Below are 26396 nucleotides of genomic sequence, written 5' to 3'. Positions count from 1 at the left end.
TAATAAAAAAGTAAATACTCCCTGTGTACAGGACCGCACAAAAGTTTAACTCTACTGTCAAAGTCAATGCCGGATCATAAAGTTCTAGTTAAGAAAATAAGCCATTTCCTTTTATTTTTGTGTCAGTTCATTGCGGCTGCTGAGTAAAGTATCACCCCAAGTCGGCTGCCAGTTCGAAATTGTTTCAAACGCCCTTTATCAGAATTAGGTTGAAGAACGCCTTATCTCAGAATGCTTTTCATAAACTCCCTCTTATGTCAAAATGCATTGAACTTATGCTCAGATAATGAGTTTTTGAAACAAACTTTGAGATAGTTTATATTTGAATACTGACGTACGGCATTCTTCAAACAAATTTTGAAAGAATGACCAAACCAACATAACTCTTTATCAATTCACGAAATATTTAGTAGAAAATGAATTAGTTCCCCCAAAACATGTTAGCATTTAAATTTTTATTATCACTAATAATTTTCAATAAAGGTACTTTTCTACAACAATTTTCGCTGAAGGGGATTGAATTATTCCCCGTTTTCCTTACTTCGTAAAAGCAACCCGTCCAGATTGTTAAATTTGGTAGTGTCAAAGCTCTGTCTTCATTGGAGAACAAACCTCTAGTAGTTATAAGTAAAGCTTGAATGTTATGAAAAAAATATTTGGGCAGCTAACCAAAGTGAATTTAACAAAATGTGATTGACAGTTACGCAAAGTGAATTTAAAAAAGTGTGATTGACAGTATTCAACTTCTCTTGTAAGCATGGGTGGATTATTTCAAATGAAATATAATTCTGTGATAATTCAGTCAACGGGATACTTTCGTTATTAATAAAGCCTACAAGCTAAAATTGTATATGATCAACTTGGTAAGTTGACTTAAAAACTGTATTCGACTGTCTTGAAAAAAAAGCGCTTGGCTACGCCTACTAAAGACGCTCGAATCTTTTGAAAATATTTGAATCGACTTCAAAAGCGATTGAGGATGTTGTGGTATTATTTATAACCATCTTTCCTTTTCAAAATAGATTTGACCTAAACAAGAATAACAAAATCGGTTTATTACCACGCCTACTTTCTGTATTAATATTAAAGATCACATTTTTTCCCATATAAAATTGTTACCAAAAATTCGGTGAAACACGGAAGATTTCAAGCCCGGGTCAAATTTCTGTCAAAAGGAAAGGGCAACTTGGTAAGCAATGTTCAGAGTGTGCTCAGATTCTAAAGGGAAGTTGTCTACGTTATCTTGAACGGAGGCAGCTTTGAAGCACTGAAGGTGGTTATGTCTACCCGCTCTTCAAAAACTATTAATATTAAAAAAAACAAGTAAGGAAGGTTAAGTTCGGGTGTAACCGAACATGACATACTCAGTTGAGAGCTATGGTGACAACATAAGGGAAAATTACCATGTAGAAAAATGAACCGAGGAAACCCTGGAATGTGTTTGTATGACATATGTATCAAATGAAAGGCATTAAAGAGTATTTTATGAGGGAGCGGGCCATAGTTCTATAGGTGGACGCCGTTTCGAGATATCTCTATAAAGGTGGAACAGGAGTGACCCTAGAATTTGTTTGTACGATATGGGTATCAAATTAAAGGTATTAATGAGGGTTTTAAAAGGGAGTGGTGGTAGTTGTATAGGTGGTCGCCTTTTCGAGATATCGCCATAAAGGTGGACCAGGGGTGACTCTAGAATACGTTTGTACAATATGGGTATCAAACGAAAGGTGTTAATGAGTATTTTAAAAGGGAGTAATCCTTAGTTCCATAGGTGGACGCCGTTTCGAGATATCGCCATAAAGGTGGACCAGGGGTGACTCTAGAATGCGTTTGTACGATATGGGTATCAAATGAAAGGTGTTAATGAGTATTTTAAAACGGAGTCTTGCTCAAAAAATTGTCATAGGTGAAAATATTTGAGTTCCCAGGTATCCCTATAGCAATATCATGTCGAATCCTGCATCCATTTTATTTTTCGAACTTTTTTCATAAAAGTCCACATATAAAAGTAAAATCTGTATTTTTATTTTTTGAGTCCGATAGAACTAGTTAAACTCGGACTTTTAAAAATAAAAGTCCGGAAATAAAAGTTAAATCCGGACTTTTATTTTTTAAGACCAAAATAAAAGTCCGGCTTTTTTTAATTCGAATAAGCCGTTTCTTTTTTATCAAGCCGGACTTTTATTTTGGCCTTAAAAAATAAAAGTCCGGATTTAACTTTTATTTCCGGACTTTTATTTTTAAAAGTCCGAGTTTAACTAGTTTTATCGGACTCAGGTAATAAAAATACAGATTTTACTTTTATATGTGGACTTTTATGGAAAAAGTTCGAAAAATAAAAAGGATGCAGGATTCGACATGATATTGCTATAGGGATACCTGGGAACTCAAATATTTTCACCTATGACAATTTTTTGAGCAGGACTTTTTCGACTCCGAAAACAAATAATTATTATTTTCCGTCCCTGATAAAAACAATTAAAATCAACTTTCTTTTGAAAAAAGTGAACCATTAGAGACCGAAATAAGTTTCGCGTGTTATCTGCATTATTTTTATTGTAAAAAATGTTAATGTAAAAATAAAATGCAAAACATAAACAAAAACATGTCAAACTCACTAATTTTGGGGGAATAGTGGTCTCGCTTTTCACGATAGAAATTGTTTTTGTGTTGTGAAGTTCCGATAAAGTTTGGTCAGTTTTTTCTAGCTTGGAATCCAAGCAAAAATAAATCGAATTGACATTCCTGAATTTTTCGAAAAATAGCTTCGTTCGGGTACTCTAGTTTTCTGTTGATTTTGCAAATTTTTCAAATTTTGCAGGTTTTTCTGTTCGCGTACCCGGCTCTCCAACAAAGAATGAAGAAAAAGAGAGAGTAAAGCTGGAGTCATTGGTGCTGTATGTCGTATCGCTGTATCCGTATCCCTAACGTAATCAGCTGTTTATCGTTACGACGGTAACCAAAACCCAATTGGTTGGCTACGATACGGTTACGACTTTAGCGGCACCAATAATCGATTGCATTGATTCTCATAAGATTGGTCGAATCAGTTGTTATAAGGTTACCGATACGGTTACCGATAAAGCACCAATGTATCCAGCTTAAAGTGACATTTCATTTTGCTGAGCTGCAATTTTCTGTTGGTAAAATTTTTTCCAACAGCAATTTACAAACAGAAAGATAGCTGATCAAAAAACGGCTGGTTGTAATTTACGCTAATTGCGAAATTTATTTCAAGTATTGCAGCCGGAAAATAAAGCATGGAAAAGGTATGTGTTAATGAAAATAACATCTGGATGAATTGGTGACTCTCGCGGAACAAAATGGACAAACTTTACGAGCTTTCCATTTTTTCAACTTTTTATAATTTTTTGTACCGCCAAATAATTCATCAGCTGTTCGCAAATCGATTAATGTAAAACTGTCATTCGTAAGTAATGTAATAAGTAAAATATACTCTTCGAGCATGCTAACTTATTCATTCCGTATGTTCGGAAAATTCGTCTCCATTTAAGAATTTGGGAATTCGTTTTATATTTGGAATATTATGTATATAAGTACTTACTTGGAATATTCGGACCTCGTGAGGTAGTATCAAATGAACGTGTTCCGAATATTCGAAATAAACGGCTTATCTGGAACACTTCCATGAATACTTAAACGGAAAAGAGCTTTCCCAAATTTCATAATAAAAAAGTAAATACTCCCTGTGTACAGGACCGCACAAAAGTTTAACTCTACTGTCAAAGTCAATGCCGGATCATAAAGTTCTAGTTAAGAAAATAAGCCATTTCCTTTTATTTTTGTGTCAGTTCATTGCGGCTGCTGAGTAAAGTATCACCCCAAGTCGGCTGCCAGTTCGAAATTGTTTCAAACGCCCTTTATCAGAATTAGGTTGAAGAACGCCTTATCTCAGAATGCTTTTCATAAACTCCCTCTTATGTCAAAATGCATTGAACTTATGCTCAGATAATGAGTTTTTGAAACAAACTTTGAGATAGTTTATATTTGAATACTGACGTACGGCATTCTTCAAACAAATTTTGAAAGAATGACCAAACCAACATAACTCTTTATCAATTCACGAAATATTTAGTAGAAAATGAATTAGTTCCCCCAAAACATGTTAGCATTTAAATTTTTATTATCACTAATAATTTTCAATAAAGGTACTTTTCTACAACAATTTTCGCTGAAGGGGATTGAATTATTCCCCGTTTTCCTTACTTCGTAAAAGCAACCCGTCCAGATTGTTAAATTTGGTAGTGTCAAAGCTCTGTCTTCATTGGAGAACAAACCTCTAGTAGTTATAAGTAAAGCTTGAATGTTATGAAAAAAATATTTGGGCAGCTAACCAAAGTGAATTTAACAAAATGTGATTGACAGTTACGCAAAGTGAATTTAAAAAAGTGTGATTGACAGTATTCAACTTCTCTTGTAAGCATGGGTGGATTATTTCAAATGAAATATAATTCTGTGATAATTCAGTCAACGGGATACTTTCGTTATTAATAAAGCCTACAAGCTAAAATTGTATATGATCAACTTGGTAAGTTGACTTAAAAACTGTATTCGACTGTCTTGAAAAAAAAGCGCTTGGCTACGCCTACTAAAGACGCTCGAATCTTTTGAAAATATTTGAATCGACTTCAAAAGCGATTGAGGATGTTGTGGTATTATTTATAACCATCTTTCCTTTTCAAAATAGATTTGACCTAAACAAGAATAACAAAATCGGTTTATTACCACGCCTACTTTCTGTATTAATATTAAAGATCACATTTTTTCCCATATAAAATTGTTACCAAAAATTCGGTGAAACACGGAAGATTTCAAGCCCGGGTCAAATTTCTGTCAAAAGGAAAGGGCAACTTGGTAAGCAATGTTCAGAGTGTGCTCAGATTCTAAAGGGAAGTTGTCTACGTTATCTTGAACGGAGGCAGCTTTGAAGCACTGAAGGTGGTTATGTCTACCCGCTCTTCAAAAACTATTAATATTAAAAAAAACAAGTAAGGAAGGTTAAGTTCGGGTGTAACCGAACATGACATACTCAGTTGAGAGCTATGGTGACAACATAAGGGAAAATTACCATGTAGAAAAATGAACCGAGGAAACCCTGGAATGTGTTTGTATGACATATGTATCAAATGAAAGGCATTAAAGAGTATTTTATGAGGGAGCGGGCCATAGTTCTATAGGTGGACGCCGTTTCGAGATATCTCTATAAAGGTGGAACAGGAGTGACCCTAGAATTTGTTTGTACGATATGGGTATCAAATTAAAGGTATTAATGAGGGTTTTAAAAGGGAGTGGTGGTAGTTGTATAGGTGGTCGCCTTTTCGAGATATCGCCATAAAGGTGGACCAGGGGTGACTCTAGAATACGTTTGTACAATATGGGTATCAAACGAAAGGTGTTAATGAGTATTTTAAAAGGGAGTAATCCTTAGTTCCATAGGTGGACGCCGTTTCGAGATATCGCCATAAAGGTGGACCAGGGGTGACTCTAGAATGCGTTTGTACGATATGGGTATCAAATGAAAGGTGTTAATGAGTATTTTAAAACGGAGTAATCCTTAGTTCCATAGTTAGACACCGTTTCGAGGTATCGACATAAAGGTGGACCAGAGGTGACCCTAGAATTTGTTTGTACAATATGGGTATCAAAAGAAAGGTGTGAATGAGTATTTTAAAAGGGAGTAATCCTTAGTTCCATAGGTGGATGCCGTTTCGAGATATCGCCACAAAGGTGGACCAGGGGTGACCTTAGAATTTGTTTGTACAATATGGGTATCAAAAGAAAGGTGTGAATGAGTATTTTAAAAGGGAGTAATCCTTAGTTCCATAGGTGGACGCCGTTTCGAGATATCGCCACAAAGGTGGACCAGGGGTGACCCTAGAATTTGTTTGTACAATATGGGTATCAAAAGAAAGGTGCTAATGAGTATTTTAAAAGGGAGTGATGCTTAGTTCCACAGGTGGACGCCGTTTCGAGATATCGCCATAAAGGTGGACCAGGTGTGACCCTAGAATGCGTTTGTACAATATGGGTATCAAAAGAAACGTGTTAATGAGTATTTTAAAAGGGAGTGATGCTTAGTTCCACAGGTGGACGCCGTTTCGAGATATCGCCATAAAGGTGGACCAGGTGTGACCCTAGAATTTGTTTGTACGATATGGGTATCAAATTAAAGGTATTAATGAGGGTTTTAAAAGGGTGTGGTGGTAGTTGTATAGGTGGTCACCTTTTCGAGATACCGCCATAAAGGTGGACCAGGGGTGACTCTAGAATGCGTTTGTACGATATGGGTATCAAATGAAAGGTGTTAACGAGTATTTTAAAAGGGAGTAATCTTAGTTCCATAGGTGGACGCAGTTTCGAGATATCGCCATAAAGGTGGTCCAGGGGTGACCCTAGAATTTGTTTGTACAATATAGGTATCAAAAGAAAGGTGTTAATGAGTATTTTAAAAGGGAGTAATCCTTAGTTCCATAGGTGGACGCCGTTTCCAGATATCGCCATAAAGGTGGACCAGGGGTGACCCTAGAATTTGTTTGTACAATATGGGCATCAAACGAAAGGTGTTAATGAGCATTTTAAAAGGGAGTGGGCCTTAGTTCTATAGGTGGACCCCGTTTCGAAATATCGCCATAAAGGTGGACCAGGGGTGACTCTAGAATGTGTTTGTACGATACGGGTATCAAATGAAAGGTATTAATGAGGGTTTTAAAAGGGAGTGGTGGTTGTTGTATAGGTGGTCGCCTTTTCGAGATATCGCCATAAAGGTGGACCAGGGGTGACTCTAGAATGCGTTTGTACGATATGGGTATCAAATGAAAGGTGTTAATGAGTATTTTAAAAGCGAGTAATCCTTAGTTCCATAGGTGGACGCCGTTTCGAGATATCGCCATAAAGGTGGACCAGGGGTCACCGTAGAATTTGTTTGTACAATATGGGTATCAAAAGAAAGGTGTTAATGAGTATTTTAAAAGGGAGTAATCCTTAGTTCCATAGGTGGACGCCGTTTCCAGATATCGCCATAAAGGTGGACCAGGGGTGACCCTAGAATTTGTTTGTACAATATGGGCATCAAACGAAAGGTGTTAATGAGCATTTTAAAAGGGAGTGGGCCTTAGTTCTATAGGTGGACCCCGTTTCGAAATATCGCCATAAAGGTGGACCAGGGGTGACCCTAGAAATTGTTTGTACAATATGGGCATCAAACGAATGGTGTTAATGAGTATTTTAAAAGGGAGTGGGCCTTAGTTCTATAGGTGGACCCCGTTTCGAAATATCGCCATAAAGGTGGACCAGTGGTGACTCTAGAATGTGTTTGTACGATACGGGTATCAAATTAAAGGTATTAATGAGGGTTTTAAAAGGGAGTGGTGGTTGTTGTATAGGTGGTCGCCTTTTCGAGATATCGCCATAAAGGTGGACCAGGGGTGACTCTAGAATGCGTTTGTACGATATGGGTATCAAATGAAAGGTGTTAATGAGTATTTTAAAAGGGAGTAATCCTTAGTTCCATAGGTGGGCGCCGTTTCCAGATATCGCCATAAAGGTGGACCAGGGGTGACCCTAGAATTTGTTTGTACAATATGGGCATCAAACGAAAGGTGTTAATGAGTATTTTAAAAGGGCGTGGGGCTTAGTTCTATAGGTCGACGCCTTTTCGAGATATCGCCATAAAAGTGGACCAAGGGTGATTCTAGAATGTGTTTGTACGATATGGGTATCAAATTAAAGGTATTAATGAGAGTTTTAAAAGTGAGTGGTGGTAGTTGTATATGTGAAGGCGTTTTCCAGATATCGACCAAAATGTGGACCAGGGTGACCCAGAACATCATCTGTTGGATCCCGCTAATTTATTTGTATATCTAATACCTGCCAAGATTTTAAGGGTTTTTTATTTCGCCCTGCAGAACTTTTTCATTTTCTTCTACTTAATATGGTAGGTGTCACAACCATTTTATAAAGTTTTTTCTGAAGTTATATTTCGCGTTAATAAACCAATCCAATTACCTCACCATTGGAGAACTGCTCGTGTAGCTTTTCTACCAAAGGCGGGGAAGATCGGTCACGTGTATCCCAAAGACTATAGACCCATTAGCTTAACATCATTTCTGCTCAAAACCTTTGAGAGGCTGATAGATGTGTACATAAAGTCCAACGTGGATGAAAAGCTGCTCTCCACAACACAGCATGCGTACACCAAAGGCAAGTCGGTAGACACCGCATTGCATAGGGTGGTAATAAGCATAGAGAAATCCCTGGAATATAAGGAGTATGCTCTAGGAGTCTTCTTGGACATTGCCGGGGCTTTCAATAATGTTGCAAAATGGGCGATTATGGATGGTCTTAATTACATTAAAGTACATCCTGCCTTAATCAGATGGATCGGCTGCATGTTAAATTGCAGAAAGATTACATCACAATGGGGATTGTACGAGGCCACGAAATCAGTGGACAGGGGCACGCCGCAGGGAGGGGTGTTATCACCTCTGCTGTGGACACTGGTCATCAACCAACTGCTCAGGCAATTCGATGAGGGACCCGTAAAACTTACGGCTTACGCAGATGACGTTGCAATTGTCATAAGTGGAAAATGCCTTCCAACGATTAGTTCTTTGATGGATCGGGCGCTTCGGGATATTCATACCTGGGCATCTAATGTCGGGCTGAAAGTCAATGCGGAGAAGACGGATATGGTCTTGTTTACAAAGAGGTACAAGGTCCCAAATTGGACCAGGCCTAAGTTAGGAGCGGTGACCTTACAGGAGAAACCTTGCACAAAATATCTAGGAATCATCCTAGACAGTAAGCTGTCATGGAAGCTCAACGTGGAGGAGAGGGTCAAGAAGGCCTCAACGGCACTCTATGCATGTAAAAGAATGCTGGGGTGTACGTGGGGCCTATCGCCCTCTCTTTCTCATTGGGTTTTTACATCGATTGTAAGCCCTATTCTATACTATGGAGTTCTTGTTTGGTGGAAAGCCACACAAAAAACAACATACCTCAAAAAATTAGAGGGGGTATGCAGACTATCGATGCTTTGCATTACGGGAGCCCTGAAAACAACCCCGACGGCTGCACTGTATGCCATTCTGCACATTCCACCTGTAGACCTGGTAGCAAAGAACAAAGCGTTAACGACCGCAACCAGGCTCGATGCTTCGGGGCAGCTTGAGCGCCGACCATATGGCCATAGTAGTATAGCGTCCTCAGTCACAAGACGAACAGACTACATGATTCCCTACCTGCACTTTGAGGGAGATCTTAAGGCCACAATAGAGGTGGACGGTTGGCGCAAGGGTGCGCAAATGGCGGACGAGGCGATACATGTGTACACCGATGGTTCCAAAATAGTGGAAGGAGTAGGGTCTGCGGTATACTGCGCTGATCCGGAATTAAGCAGATCCTACAGGCTGCCGGATTACTGTAGCGTTTTCCAAGCGGAAATATTAGCCGTAACCAAAGCAGTAGAAACCCTGGAAGAGAATAGCTTAAGCTGCAACCGTGTTAACTTTTATATTGACAGTCAAGCAGCAATTAAGGCAATAATCTCGCATAGCACAGCATCTAAATGCGTGTTAGAGTGTAAGCAGTCTCTGGAGAGAATCGGGACAGGGAGAAGCATACATCTATATTGGGTCCCAGGGCATATGGGAATAGATGGGAATGAAAAAGCGGACGAATTAGCTAAAAAGAGCGCATTCCTTGAAGCTTGATCCGTAGACGTCCCAATTAGATTGGGCGAGATTAAGCGAAGGCGAGAGGTGTACATGATCGACCAAGCAGAAAAGGCGTGGGTTCAAGCGCGGGGCTGTAAAGTGTCGAAGATTATGTGTAGGTCTTACAACCTTAGACTAACACAGTTGCTTCTATCATTAAAAAGAGAGGACTGTAGACTCATGACGGGTATTCTGACTGGACACTGCCTTCTGGCGTCACATGCCTTTAAATTAGGCTTAGTCAGTGATAGCAGGTGTAGGAAGTGCGGGTTGGAGGAGGAAACGATCGAGCACGTTCTGTGCTCGTGCCCTGCACTTGCCAGGCTAAGACTCCAGCTATTAGGAGTGATACAGCTGTCAGATCTAGAAGCAGCAAGTGGCTTAAGTCCTAGGAAGCTTCTAGTATTTGCCAAGAGGACGGAGTTATTTTATAACATAGGTCCTGGTTTTTGATAGGGTTTTTCAGTTTGGTCGTTAAAACAAACTTCTGGTAACACTACGGACTCAATCAGTCTATGTGAGGTCCTCATGGACCGGCCAGTTCAACCTACCTACCTCACCATGTTTCATCCCTTTTTTCGTATTTGGTATAGTATTATGGCATTTTTTTTTCATTTTTCGTAATTTTCGATATCGAAAAAGTGGGCGTGGTCATTGTCGGATTTCGTTCATTTTTCATACCAAGATAAAGTGAGTTCAAGTAAGTACGTGAACTAAGTTCATTAAAGATATGTCGATTTTTGCTCAAGTTATCGTGTTAACGGCCATGCGGAAGGACATACGAACGACTGTGTAAAAAAACTGGGCGTGGCATCAACCGATTTCGCCCGTTTTCACAGAAAACAGTTATCGTCGTAGAATCTATGCACCTACCAAATTTCACAAGGATTGGTAAATTTTTGTTCCACTTATGGCCTTAAAAGTATTCTAGACGAATTAAATAAAAAAGGGCGGAGCCACGCCCATTTTGAAATTTTCTTTTATATTTGTATTTTGTTGCACCATATCATTACTGGAGTTGAATGTTGACATAATTTACTTATATACTGTAAAGATATTACATTTTTTGTTAAAATTTTACTTAAAAAAAAAAAATTTTGTTAAAAGTGGGCGTGGTCCTTCTCCGATTTTGCTAATTTTTATTAGGCGTACATATAGTAATAGGAGTAACGTCCCTGCCAAATTTCATAATGATATCTTCAACGACTGACAAATTACAGCTTGCAAAATTTTAAATTACCTTCTTTTAAAAGTGGGCGGTGCCACGCCCGTTGTCCAAAATTTTTCTAATTTTCTATTCTGCGTCATAAATTCAACTCATCTACCAAGTTTCGTCGCTTTATCTGTCTTTGGTAATGAATTATCGCACTTTTTCGGTTTTTCGAAATTTTCGATATCGAAAAAGTGGGCGTGGTTATAGTCCGATATCGTTCATTTTAAATAGCGATCTGAGATGAGTGCTCAGGAACCTACATACCAAATTTCATCAAAATACCTCAAAATTTACTCAAGTTATCGTGTTAACGGACGGACGGACGGACGGACATGGCTCAATCAAATTTTTTTTCGATCCTGATTATTTTGATATATGGAAGTCTATATCTATCTCGATTCCTTTATATATGTACAACCAACCGTTATCCAATCAAACTTAATATACTCTGTGAGCTCTGCTCAACTGAGTATAAAAAGTGTTGTTTTGGTAGTACTTGTATTAAGGTTTCTTAAAATAACAAAAAAAATTTAAAAACGGTTATTCGAAGAAAAAACTCTTTCCCAGAATATGAGATCTTCAAAAGTCGGCCGTACTTAGCACACAAGTTAATTTTGTCAATCTGACATTATATTAAAAGGGTATCTTGCTAAAAATAAAACATATGAGAACTTCGAAAGCCGGCCGTACTTAGCACACAAGTTAAGTTTGTCAATCTGACATTATATTAAAAGGGTATCTTGCTAAAAATAAAACGTATCTGTTAAAAAAAACCGTTTAAGTCATTTTTTTGTAGTTAATTGCCGAAGGTTAATGCTTTTCCGCGTTAATTGTCTTCCCACTTCTAGAACTACTTTTTGTTAAGATTTTTAAGTTTATAAGCAAAACCTCCTCGAGCCTTACTTCCATGTTTCATATTTTCTCCTTTCGAAAACTTGTTTCAACCGAGCACGTTTGTTAACCCTGGCGGACGGACAGCTGATAAAATCAGTTTCCTTAAAATTATTTTCGCGATATCGAGATGAAGAACAGAATTAAATTGTTTTAAATTGCTTCCGCAACCTAATTGTCAACCTCACCAGGCCGAGGGGAATCCTGTTACAAATATGAAAGTATTACACAAGTATTAAGCAAGTGCGGCTCTGCCAACCCCAAGTTCCTCATGGAACTAGAGGAGGGTGGCGGGATTGCCTATAAGTTTCAATGTGGTCATATTAAATAGTTTCGGGATGGTGGTGCATGTTACCGAAACGTACTCGATCTACATATGTCCGGAAAAGGACGATATACAACAACATGGGCTTGTAAGCTGCGAAATATTATGAGTGTACATGTAGCCTATTGTTGTGGACTTGGTCTCATCGCAAATGGTGGTGTTTTATTTAAAAGTAAAAGCTATCTTTGTCCGGTTCTTTATGAGAGAACTGTCAAATTCAATCATACTTTGTTAAATACACTTTGCTTTTACGCAACGCTTTTACGTACTCGATCTACATATGTCCGGAAAAGGACCATATACAACAACAACATGGGCTTGTAAGCTGCGAAATATTATGAGTGTACATGTAGCCTATTGTTCTGGACTTGGTCTTATCGCAGATTATGGTGTTTTATTTTAAAGTAAAAGCTATCTTTGTCATAATAGTCCGGTTTTTTATGAGAGAACTGTCAAATTCAATCATACTTTGTTTAATACACTTTGCTTTTACGCAACGCTTTTACGTACTCGATCTACATATGTCCGGAAAAGGACCATATACAACAACAACATGGGGTTTTAAGCTGCGAAATATTATGACTGTACATGTAGCCTACTGTTCTTGACTTGGTCTTATCGCAAATGATGGTGTTTTATTTAAAAGTAAAAGCTATCTTTGTCATAATAGTCCGGTTCTTTATGAGAGAACTGTCAAATTCAATCATACTTTGTTAAATACACTTTGCTTTTACCCATGTGCAACTAAAAAAAAAACGTACGGAAGTCTAAGTTCGGGCATATATAGCATATATATAATACTTCTATATCAATACCTTCCTATCTTCCTAATGTGCAAATTTTCTGTCAATCATTATTTGCTGAAACTGTGCAAATGTCCCAGCAAAAACTTCCTAACGCATTCACGTATGCAAATGCAAAGTCTTCAGCTGTCATCTCCTCTACAACAAAAAAAAGTTTGTTCTGGCTATGGCGGAACTATACAAGGTGGTAGTACAGCGACAGCTGATTGTTCTTTTTTAATATGATTTGATACATCAACTTCCGGCGCATTACGATTTTGACATTAGTCCATCGATATACAAAAACAAAGTACATGGAAGTTTTATTTATGTTTGTAGGTATGTATGTCACCATGCTACGACCTTGTATGGTTCCGCCATGGTTGTGGCTGAATGTCAGAGAGGGAAGGCGAGATATCATTTTTGCATTATTGTCTATTGTATGCATTCACACTCATTTCTTTTGCTTTGTGACAGATAGCACGCGTCAAAAAATATTAATAATATTCAATTTAATTAAAAGTTTAGTGCACGTCTAAATATTTTAAATGGGTCTGACGAAACAATACTTGGCTTATCGGCATATAATAGATTTAATATACGTTTTAATATCATCAATAGTTGCCGATCTAATGTAAATTTTGGTGAATATACAATACAATTGAAAGCCGATATGCACTAGCCGCAGCTGCTGAAAATGTTGTTATTTGGAATTTGGGGTAAGTAAGAGGTGGACTGCAAATTATTTATGTAATTAAACTGAAACTGATTTTGCGTTTACTTTAAGCCGGAGTCATTGGTGCCGTATGTCGTATCGCTGTATCCGTATCCCTAACGTAATCAGCTGTTTATTGTTACGACGGTAAACCAAAACCCAATTGGTTGGCTACGATACGGTTACGACCTTAGCGGCACCAATAATCGATTGCATTGATTCTCATAAGATAGGTCGAATCAGCTGTTATAATGCTACCGATACGGTTACCGATAAAGCACCAATGTCTCCAGCTTTAGATTGGCTCTACGTGCATTGATGCTGCGATGAAATGGCATAGTGAGCGAAAGCCTTGATACGGAATTAATTGTGGTGGATATTGCAGAACAGGCGGGACGTCAACGTCTCATTGGTCATAATGCGCCCATAACGGACGCACATTTCTTACAACATTTTGCTGCAGAACAAAACATTATTGTTAGCTGTTCAAAGAACACTCAGATAAAATTTTGGAATTTAGAAACGCAAACTTCAAAACTATTGTAGACAACCAACAGAAGTTTGGGCATTAGCATTGGTGGATAAATTTATGATTGCCGATTGTTAAATTTTAAACTTAATTAATTTTAACATAATATTAAATTTTGTTAATTTTTTAATTCATTTTAATAAAAATTTTATTAAAAAAAGTTTAGTGTTATTTTGTTCGTTATAGATGCGTTAGGACTATGGGATAAATACAACAGCTAGATAATATGATATTTATGCCATAACGCTAACGCATAGATTTATGACATTCGTTGCTGTATTAAGCGGGAGTCATTGGTGCCGTATGTCGTATCGCTGTAGTCGTATCCCTAACGTAATCAGCTGTTTATCGTTACGACGGTAAACCAAAAACCAATTGGTTGGCTACGATACGGTTACGACCTTAGCGGCACCAATAATCGATTGCATTGATTCCCATAAGGTTGGTCGAATCAGCTGTTAAAAGGTTACCGATACGGTTACCGATAAAGCACCAATGTCTCCAGCTTAAATCATGTTATATATGGCATATGAATAGCATATTGAAAAGAGAAAAATATATGAAAGCTTAATAGCAGAATTTAGTGAACATAAAAGAGAAGGCTGCTCATATGTATAGAAAAATATACGTGAGGATTTGTCACTCTGTCTTAACAAACTGATGTAAACTTTTTGAATTTCTCACGCATAGTTTTTGTAGCACTATGGATAATTTAATGCATTACATAACAAGTAGCGTTCTAACTGGGGTATGTTCTGCGCATGTGCGGGCTTTGTTAGTGTTAGTGAATTGTAGTAGCGTGTGTAAAAAAAGTATGAAAGGGGTTCCAATGGCTCACTATCCTCTTTACCTAACTTTTGCATACTAATTGTTATTAAATCTCAGTTTAGTCGATTAAACAATGAAAACGCCAACAAATGCAATACAAGGCTTGATGTCTTTATTATTTAAGCATGGGCTGCAGCCATACAAAGTACATTATTTACATAAATAGTACAAAAAAAACAAAAGGCCAAGAATTTATATTTTTGAAATGAAAAAAATTCAAATATACATACATCCCAACAAGCATTTATTTAAACGTTTTAAAAATTTTACTTATTTTGAGTTTTTTAATGAAATACATTTTTGATGAAGTAAACAAAATATGAGTACTCTTGCTGGCTGCTATTGGTGTTGAAATGATATCAATTTTGTAAATTTTACTTATACCAGCTGAAAATCTTACGACCGCTAACTAGATTTGTTTTCAATTTATGCCATTTGTTGCGCCTACGCATATTTGGTAACTGCTAATTCTGTGCATGAGAAATTCGTAGTTGTCAGTTGGCATTATTTGCTTTTTTTTGTCGCTTTTTGGTCACTAAGGGCTCATTTACATACGTATATCTGCGCACTCAGCACAAATCGGTAATGCTAATCTGCGGAGCTCTTAAAACAATCAAAAATTGTATAATACTAATGGAAAACAAAACCTTACTTTTTCATTTGGAGAACGAAAAAGCCTAATGTACAATATTGATAGAAGCAAGAAGGCTTGTTGAAATATACATATATTTAAGCCCCCTTTTTAAAAAAATTTAACGAAAACCTTGAGATTTTCAGACCAATTCTAAATATTCTCGCGGAATTTTGTTCTCGCGGATTTTTTTATTCCCGCGGAAAAATTCCTCCAATTCTGTTCTCCTAGGGAGAACAATAATTGGGGAATAGGAATTTCGAATTTTCGAAGTCAGCTGTTTTGTCAATTGAAATTTCGTTGCACATTTCTTATTTTGTTTAAAAAATTGAAAAGTTTAATTGTTGTTGCAAATTTGTTGGAAATTAAGAAATAAAATATAAACATTGCACAGTATTTATTGCATTTCATGTGGTATTCACTGAAATGAGTAATGAATTGGTGCCACAGCAACATCAACAGCGGAACATAAGAAGAAGACGGCCGCATAACACAAATCTGCCGGAGTTGCCTGCTTTCATTCAGCAAAACAATTTTCTGGCGGCCAAGTTGAGTTGAATTCGTCCTTCATCATATGCCAAAATCTATTTAAGCCTTATTAAAAAATCCTTGCGTAATTTCTGGATGGCTGCATGTATACCAAGAGCTCTACCGTTGCTTATGATATACTTTTCAACTTAAAATAAATAATATTGTGGTTGTAGTTGTTGTTGTATTAGAAGTGAGAATATTGTGGTAGAATATAAATACATCTTTTAGCACAAATTTGTACAAATAAGTGTTCTTTCTTAAAATAACCAATTTCCTTTAACTATTTTGATGCATTCCCTTTAATTTAACAAGTGAAAAAACTCCTATGAAATGGCAGAGAAATCTCCCTCTCCCTCACATTCATAATACCTACTTTTCTCCCATAACCGGTTTCCGCTTTTTCGAACATTGTTCAGAATATGAGGAAAGGGAGAAGTGAAAAAACTCACAAGGAATTTTTATTTAGAATACGAGGAATGGGAGAAGGGAGAAAAATCGCACGGAATTCTCGTTTAGAATTGGGCTGTTTGTCTCCTTCTCTCGTTGTATATCTATACTGTAATGTTTGACAGGCTGCACAGTTCAGTAGTAGTGATATAGAAGTATTACATATATGAGTTCGGGTGAAACCGAACATTACATACCCAGCTGTACACTTGAAATGCTGTTGTTGTTGTTTTGTGTGCTTAATAGAGTTACAAGGCTGCGCAATAATACATATACATACCTATGGTTCTATTCTGAACTCATTTTTATTCCAGTTATGGCTCCAGAAACATAGAAAACTGCTTAGTCATAAAAGGGGTGGTGCCACGCCCATTTTTTAATTTGAAGTTTTTCCTATTTATTGTTATAAATCCACTTGAGAAATGAAATACCATTGATATAAAGCTCTTTTTTGCAAAGATATAGCTTATTTTATTCGTCCACGACCCTTATAAAAATCTTTTATATAAAAGTGGGCGTGGTCCTTAACCGATTTCGTTAGTTTTTCTTCAAAGCATTCCTTATAGTAAAGGCAACCTCTTTGCCGAATTTTGTTACGATAGGTTTAACGATTTTTGGTTTATGATTAATAATACTTGTAAAATTGATTTTATCACAAGTGGGCGGTGCTACGCCCATTTTAAAAAATGTTTTTAAATTTTTATCAAGAGTCTCAATATCAGTCCACACGTCAATAATTTCAACATTCTAGGTGTATAATTTACTAAATAATCAGGTTTTATTTGTTTTCGAAAAATGTTATATATATAAAAATTGGGCCTGATTATCATCCGATTTCGCTCATTTTCAATACCAATCCATTATGGGTCCAGATAAGCTCGTGTACCAATTTGGTGAAGATATCTCAATATTTACTCAAGTTATGGTGTTAACGGACAGACGGGCGGACGAACAGACGGACGGACATGGCTCCATCAAATTTTTTTTCGATAATGATGAGTTTGATATATGGAAGTCTATATCTACCTCGATTTCTTTATACCTGTACAACCAACCGTTATCCAATCAAAGTTATAATACCCTGTGTACAAGTATAGCTGGGTATAAGAAAAAGTGAAAAACACCTGACGAAATAAAAACTCGCTCATTGGTTTTTAGCGGCCATTGCAAAGGTTTATAAGTAGGATATAGCAGCACGCACACACACAGCCACGGTCATCTGATCAAAATGCTTTTTCTTGTTCGGTTTTTTGTGGTTGCTATTGACACTGTTGTACTTCTTAGGTCCAAAAAAAGTTTAGTAGCTGCTAACGAAAACTGCGTAAAAATTTTATTGTAATATTACAAAGAAATACCCTTATTTACTTTTAAACGAGCACTTAATTACATCTCTCTTTAAAAAAAATATGTTTTGGACAATTTTAGTTATCAAATTGTGGTACTTTATTACTGGAGACGATTGCTAAAACACAACCAAAACCGTCGGGGGAGGCATTAATAGACGCGTTTTGGCCACGGTTTCAATAATACGAAGACGTTTTCGCCTTTGTATTATTCATATCAGGAAAAAACGCATCTTTTCATACCTTTTTCCACCTTTTTAGAAATGTTTTGGCAGCCGATCAGGGTTTTAAACTGTTTTTCGCGGATTGAACGGGTAGAAAAATTTACCACTCGTGTTTTTATTCTTAATGTTGGCATAATTACGCTTCTTAGATACGCTATTCGAAGACTTTTGTATAATTTTCTGTAGGACCCATATATGTACATAGGTGCACTTTACATTTTCATACTAAATTCGTTCAAGAAAAGTTACCTTCACAGCAACCCATAACTGATATTCCGCTCCTTTTTTGTTTCTTCGGTCAGTGTCAAACGGCAATGTGTTAGAAAGAGAAAGGAATTCTTTCCTTCTCACACATATCCCACTTGTAAACCTGTACTAATGTTGGCCGATCCCGTGATTTTTGAGGAACAATGTTATCTGTGATTGTGACCTCTCAGTCACAGCGGCTTTTAACCGTGACTGTGACTGAAAAAAAAACAACCACGCCAACAGGAATCAGTTTTGGTGATTCTATACGACATCATGACACTGCTAATACGCGTCCAAAAAATATTTAGAGAGGTGTCAAAAGACGCGTATTGACCTCGAAAACAATATGCGAAGGCGGAAAATAAAAATTTTGAGTCTGTAAAGAGATATTTGCGAAAGAAATTGAAAATTTCCATGTGGTTGTTGTAATTTTGAAGATTTTGTGACATCCACAAAAAAAATTGTGACATACATAAGTGTGTTGCGCGGATATATATTTGGTCTCCAAACCGGTTTCGGAGCACTCTGGGGTCATTTTCCCCCTTCGGATTATTGTTGTCGAGGTCAATACGCGTCTTTTGACACCTCTCTCGATATATATGGACACGTATTAGCAGTATCATGCTGTCATATAGAATTACCTTAGTTTTATATTTTTCCCTGCGGGTTGTGTTGCGAATAATAAACTCTGCGTAATTTTTTGGGACATCTACTGTTATTTATTCGCAGCTTAAGTAACTTGCTCATTGTATTGCTTCATAGCATAGAAGCGATTTGTTCCTTTGATGAGAGCTATGTTTGAGTCTGTGATTGGTAACGGGAAATAAATTCTGTCACAGACAATCAGTCACGAATATTCCATGTAAGCTGTCGCTGAAGTGTACTGTGATATTTCAGTAACTGTGACAAAATCATAGGTACACGGATATTTGCCAACTCTAACCTGTACATCCAACCACTTTGGAATTTTGACGTCTATGCAGAAGATATCACACTTAGTTATCATTCACAATGACGTACGCAAAATTCAAGTTAAAATTAAAAAAGTTACCTAGTATAAAATGTTATACCAGAGAATTTAAACACAATGAGAAGGCGTTTTTGCTAGATTCCAACTTTTTTGCATGTGAACACGTCTTGCACTTCACCACACACAATCCAATTTCAATGTTAACCAGTTAACAGCAGAAAATTCTCTGTCAACAGTTTCAGCTGGTGTATAAATTCTCTGGATTTTCTCTTAATATGATTTCTTTGTGGGAATATAGGTATTTAGTAGGATTAATTAAATTAAAATTTTATTACTTGTAGCAATATATTTGCTTGTTTTATGATTTAATATGAAATTGAACTTAATTAATATAATAATAGCAATATATTTGCTTGTTTTATGTTGATGCAAATTTCAGAAATTTTGCTTATTTCTTTACAAACAAAAACCTATTCATATACCCAAAATGTGCCCTTTCATGAAATGTATGTAAATTAATCATACATTTATGAATTATCCCATCCCTTTTTGTTAATAAATTAAAATGTTAGGAAAATGTATGCAAATTGAAATATGCATGCAAATAGTGTTTTGCCGACGGCATTTGCACACTTGGAATTTCTGTGCACACGAAATCCATTGCATATTTATAAAACGTTAATTTGCATAAAATGTATGCATATTAACCATGAAGTATGAATTATTAATAAATTGAAAAATTGAAATAAATAAAATATTTGATAACAATTGAATAAATAAAAAAATATTTAGTTATTATTTGGACTATGGGTGGGAGGGGAGGTACCTATAAAGAAATTTCCTAAAGCATTTTATATGTGTTATTCAGTACAATGATGTAAGTACCTATGTACTTGAATATTTTCAAAGGCAGGTTTACTAAGCCAAGTCAAACTTAAATAGATTTGACCTGCCTCAAATCAACCCTTAAATATGTAAATAAGACCAACAATACACAAAAGACATGTGCCTGTTGAGATCAGATGTTGAGCATTGTATCATTGAATATATATGTATGAAAATACAAACCAAAGCAAAAAAGTTCAAATGTACATACATATATACATATTCAATAATACTCCAATTAAAGGCAGACATGTATAAAAAGTTTGGTCGCTTTGATGCTGTGGCAGTGTCTTAAGTTATTTTTTAATTTTCTGTTACGTCTTGCACCCTGTTAAGTTAACATGAATTTGGGGAATAGTGGTGAAGTGCAAGACGTGTCACATGCAAATGGATCGTAAGCAGTGGATGCCAAAAAAACGCCTTCTCATTGTGTTTAAATTCTCTGGAGAGGCGATACCAGCAGATATGTAGGCGAAGAATAACTGTAACGTTTTAGGCATCGAAATAATATTTCTCCAGTCTTTGAGAAAATCATAGTTCTCAACATCAATTTCAAATATTCTAAATTTTAGCGGTTTTGTTCATTAAACACGCACTTCTTTCACAATAATTTGTAGAAATCGTTCATCAGCATAAAGAAGTCGTTTAAATTGAATCCGTGGCGTTACTTACATATATAAGCTCATGGCTCTAACCAACAGGCTTTCGCATATATGTATAAAATATTAAAATACCAAACTTTAAAGTGTTAGAACCAATAACTAGGGAGTAACGCCACTTCTTAAAAGCAATTTTTGCATGTAGTGAATGTGAAAAAAAATGTTTTTTTTTTTTGCTACTCCTTCAATACTTTAAACTTGTTGGTTATGGCCTTTGTAAATTAAGCTAAGGATATGCTCTTTTAAGAACAGAAAAATGCGGTCCAGTGGAAGGTCGTCAGTTGAGTGAGTAGTCCGCTAACCGCCAATCACTAAATCGTTAAACCAAGAATTCTAATATAAATACGTCTTCTTAATCTAAAATCTCAATTAAAGTAACATTAGAGTCACATTTTGTCCAGAAAAGAGAACGCCATAAGTTTGTACAGTTTAATGTGAAACCGAACACTATAGCACGCTTTTGCTATATAGGTACGGAAGTGACCCCTTTTAGTCTTTCCCTTGTATTTCCGTACCCCATAGAGTGAATTTAAACACAAGTTAAAAAAAATAAGTCTTTTAAAAATAAGTCCTTCAATACTTTAAACTTGTTGGTTATGGCCTTTGTGAATTAAGCTAAGGATATGCTCTTTTAAGAAAAGAAAAATGCGATCCAGTGGAAGGTCGACAGTTGAGTGAGTAGTCCGCTAACCGCCAAGCACACTAAATCGTTAAACCAAGAATTCTAATATAAATACGTCTTCTTAATCTAAAATCTCAATTAAAGTAACATTAGAGTTACATATTGTCCAGAAAAGCGAACGCCATAAGTTTATACAGTTTAATGTTAAACCGAAAACTATAGCACGCTTTTGTTATATAGGTACGGAAGTGACCCCTTTTAGTCTTTCCCTTGTATATCCGTACCCCATTGAGTGAATTTAAACACAAGTTTAAAAAAATAAGTCCTTTACCTACATATGTATAAACACTAGTTTATTTTCTTTGCTCGTTCCAACTTTTGACACTATAATCTTGACTGCCAATGTTTCTATAAAAAGAAATTGCCCTAAGATGCTTTTAGGTTGAAAATTTGGAAACGTTAAACCGTTGCTCATATGTAGGCTTGAATTTTCCAAATTTCTAACCTAAAATCATCTTAGGGCATAATTATTATCTTTTAATTTTTTGATTCGAGAAGCAATAGCAGTCAAGATTGTAAAGGTGTCAAAAGTTTCAACGTCCGAACGCTTTTTAGAAAATTTAATCTGATTTTCTTTAAAACATTATTTGAAGCAGACTTTATCATATCTGAGTGGTGAAGTTAAAAAATTAATTTTGCAAAAACCAATGCGATTTTCGATATAATTTTGCACATTAACAATAAAATATTAACATGCCACTTATTATTGTATTTATAATTCAGAGATTAGTAGAAACAAAATCTGAACGTCCGAACGGGAAGTTCCGAACAGGTTCAACTCGACATTCGGCTAACAACAAACGTCGAAGGTTTCGGGGAGTGTTATCGATGTTGATGGTTCTTTGCCGGATATAGATCCGGTACCTTCCGGTAACAAAGCGCCGTTAGGTAATAGCCCGACTGTCTCGGGCACGATTAATATGACCACATTAAACCTTCTAAACAAAAACGCCCCCTACCCCCACCCCGTAGTTCCATGAGGAATCCTGCTAAACATGTGTATGATACATTCATATTTGTAACAGAATGTCCCTCGCGTAGGTGGGGTTGACCATTGGGTTGCGGAAGCTTTGAAGCTATAAAGCCAATGTTTTACTCCACACGGTTAGAAATTGTATCCTTTTTTTTACAGCCCACCATAGGTTTAAACATTTTTTGAAACATCTTTAGGGAATATTTTAATCCCTTGAATTTCCTACGCATGTTTTTAACTCCTCCTGGGCCCGTATCGTGTGTTACGATTCGTATAAATAAGACGGGACTGTGAGCACCCCATTTATTCAATAGAAAAAAACTACTCACTTTCTGTCAAGTTCGATTGTCAACTTTGGTTTACGTGCACGCCTTGTTATTACCGACTGTTCAAGGAACTCCTTCAAATCGGTTAAGTGCTCTTCCTGCTTCGCGGAATGAACTTCAAATTTACGCTGTACCTTAAGCAATTGGCTTTTGCGAACTTCATTGTGTTGGCGCTCAATCTCAGCTAAAACGCTTGCCGTAGCAGGAAGCAACTTAATATCGCCAACAATTAAATCGTGATTAAGTATTTCGGATTCATTGGTCTGTACGCCAGTCTCTACACAATTTATTTGCTCAAAATGCTCTGTTTGCTTGTTTGGACTTTCAATTAATTTAGAAACCGCTGCTACTGCTTCTAGTTTCTGCATTTGCCGTGCATTTGCACGTGCCGCTGTGTTACTTGGTATGCCGCGCATTGTCTTTCGTCCATCGCCATGACTGGGGGCCATTCCAATCAGGGAAGAGTTGGTATTGGTACTTGATGATTGTACTTGGCTACGTGTTAGAACAGGTGTAACCTTACGTTCGGTAAATTTCGATTTCATTTGTGGTGAAAACCGATGTCCATTTAGGGAGCCAATGCCGCCATCGCCACCGATTCTTGTTATTTCGCCACCAGTTGAGCCAACACGACGTGCAGAACGTTGTGACTTGGTTGTTGTTGTTGTGGTTGGTTGCGGCAATTGCCTATGGGTAATCGATGTGCGGACGATTATATTTTTTGTTTTACTGCCGGACGCGAACATTTTGTTATTTTAGAATTTGTATGTTTTACGGTTGGTGATATTACGTATAAAATTCAATATGAAATTTTTTTTAAATAAACATTCGCTCTACGGGTTTGAAGAAAAAAACAATACATTATTTTAAACTGAAGTACATGGTATAAATTTTATTTAATGACAAACTTTGTTGCTCTGAGTTGCTCTACTTTTTGTTTCATGAGTCTGGCTCAAAGCTATTGGATGTTTACTTTGCTAAATTTTATAGTAAGCTAGCGTACCCGGCAGACTTTGTCCTGTCCTATATTGGGTAAAAGTTAAATTTAAATTACTGCCGTAACCGTTCGTAGTTTCCAACAAAGCGGTGCCGCTGAAAACGGTGAGTATACCGGTCGCTCTTTAGCGGTGGTAACATAGCTGTATAATGTTCGGTTTCGCCAAAACTTAAACTTCCTTACATGTTTTCTATCTGTTTGTATTGTAACGAATTTACTGCAAATCCTCTTATTTGCAACCTTCTGCTAAGTTCGAATCACTAAACTGTTGAATAAATAACTCCAATATTTAGTAATGCAAAATGGCCTTTATTCAAGTTCTTCACAATAAATAACTCTACTATTGCCCGACAGATAGCGAGCTTAATCGAAACTGATTGATAGCTTCAATGAAGCTGACTTTTTGCGCCTCTACTGTCGCTCCTTTTATACTCTTTGATTTCTCGTTGCGTACTTCTAGGCTTTTCCATTCCAGAACTTACTTGTTAGTTATCAGCTACAAAATCACCAGCCACAACTACGTTTATAACTTCTCATTTGAGTAATACTTGCACAAATTATTTCCCTCTCTTGTGAGCACCTTAGATAAAATATGTGCATGTGTTTGTGCGTTGCTTCTCCGCTGCTCGTATGGACATATGTGTAGACATAATGATGTGCATACAAATCACTGTTTAGCATCGGCTTAGAGATGGCAATAAGTGTTGCTAATATTCGTAACACTGCCCTCCACCTAAGTCTGATCGTCCCGATCAGACAAATTTTTCGATCTAAACGCTGCTAGCATCTCCAAATGTACCACTCTTAGTGGGTTCCCAATGGTTTGTATGCGGTAGATGGTGTCACTGATCTTCTTGACAACTTTGTACGGGCCTTCCCAACTGCACCGAAATTTGGATGGCACACCTTTCCGCCGGTGAGGGTTGTATAACAGTACCAAATCTCCCGCCAAGAAACCTTCCGAATTAAAGTTCTTGTCATGCCAGTGTTTCATCTTACTACTCATTACCCTGGGCCGTTCCATCACACTCTGTTGTTTGGCCAATGAACTACTTCGTAGAGCTTGCGCTGGACGGATTTGCTTTGCATAATCAGGATCGCTCCGACGCTTCACAACAGTAGTGTGCCCTGGCTTGAAACCACCCTTGCATTCTTTCTGCAATTCTTTCCTTCGTTTTAGTACGTCCGTTGGGGCTTTTCAATGCCACTGTCTCTCTCACAGGTACCGTCGGTTTTGATTTGTTTGGCCCATTTGTTCCATCAACCTTTACCTTTGAATTTCGTGGTCTTTGTCGAGTCTTCTCCATCAGTACCCGATTACTGCCGAACCCTTTCTCCAAACTAAAGTTAAGTGGTATATCCTGGTTCTTATAGCGCATAATTTTTCTCCGCATATCGATCCTGATGTCATGGTCAACTAAGAAGTCCACTCCCAATATGACTTCATCAACAATCTCCGCCACAATAAATTTGTGTAGAACCATGACCTTTCCAATTAATACCTCACATACCACTTCTCCCTGGACTTGGTTATACTCGCCAGTAATCGTACGCAATCTTGCTCCAGGTAATGGCTTTACTCTCCTGTTCACCAAATCAGATCGGATCAAGGAATGAGATGCGCCCGTATCGACAGTCAGTACACGTTCTTTGCCATCCACATTTCCTCTGACGTTAAGACTACCCGATTTTCTTCCAATTTGCGAGACAGATATTACAGGACATTCAACAGTTCTCGATTTTTACATCTGGCACGCTGTTGCTTATCTCTTCCCGTTTTGCGTTTACGACCGCCCAAGCAAACTCCTGTAATGTCTCATTTGCTTTTTGGTAACGGTTTTGCAACTCAATTTTGTATATCTGTTTTCTATGCTCGCTCCCATAACGTCTCTCGACAGCGGCCATCAATGCTTCATAGTTGTCCCGCTCTCTTTCGGGAATTGTCTGTAGGATTTCGGCTGCTGGCCCCTTCAATGCTACGAATAGAGCAGCCACTTTATCTTCAGCATTCCAGCTGTTCACTGCTGACGTGTTCTCAAATTGAAGCTTGAATACCTCGAAAGGAACAGAGCCGTCAAAAGATGGAGTTTTTACCTTCGGATTGCTCGCTAGAACAGTTGGGCGATTTAGTTGTAACTGTTGCATAAGGGCTTTCAACGCTTCTATCTCGGCATCAATTTTGTCCTCGAGTTATAAAATTTTTGCATCCTGCTCTTCCAGTTTCGCAAAGAGCTGCGATGATACCTGTTCCGAAATTTTTGTCGACATTCCAGATATACGTGCCTCTGGCGCTTCCAGTTGAGATGACATATATGTCTTCTGTTCTTCCAATTGAGATGACATGACTCGGACGTTGTGGCAGCGCACTGCCCTCAAGGGGCCCGATGAAACCAGGCTAATCCTGGTTTTGTTTTGTTTTTTTAATTCATACATACTTTTGTTTTTTTTTTGTATCCTAATTC

General features: G+C 37.2%; 1 protein-coding gene across 1 annotated transcript in view; it reads right to left on the bottom strand.

The window, feature by feature from the left end:
• The window catches only part of LOC137246170 (uncharacterized), a 33989-nt gene extending 9856 nt beyond the window's left edge, over window positions 1–24133 (bottom strand). Inside the window, exon 1 of the mRNA XM_067777253.1 lies at window positions 22941–24133. Within this exon, the coding sequence (XP_067633354.1) occupies window positions 22941–23683 (743 nt within the window). The 5' untranslated portion in view covers window positions 23684–24133. The remainder of the gene's footprint in view (window positions 1–22940) is intronic.
• Window positions 24134–26396: the final 2263 nt, after the last annotated feature.

The sequence above is a fragment of the Eurosta solidaginis genome, chromosome 3 (genome assembly GCF_040869045.1).
Source record: "Eurosta solidaginis isolate ZX-2024a chromosome 3, ASM4086904v1, whole genome shotgun sequence".
In the NCBI taxonomy this organism is placed as follows: domain Eukaryota; kingdom Metazoa; phylum Arthropoda; class Insecta; order Diptera; family Tephritidae; genus Eurosta; species Eurosta solidaginis.
Note: the sequence above shows the minus strand (reverse complement) of the source record. Positions and strands in the feature narration are given on the sequence as shown.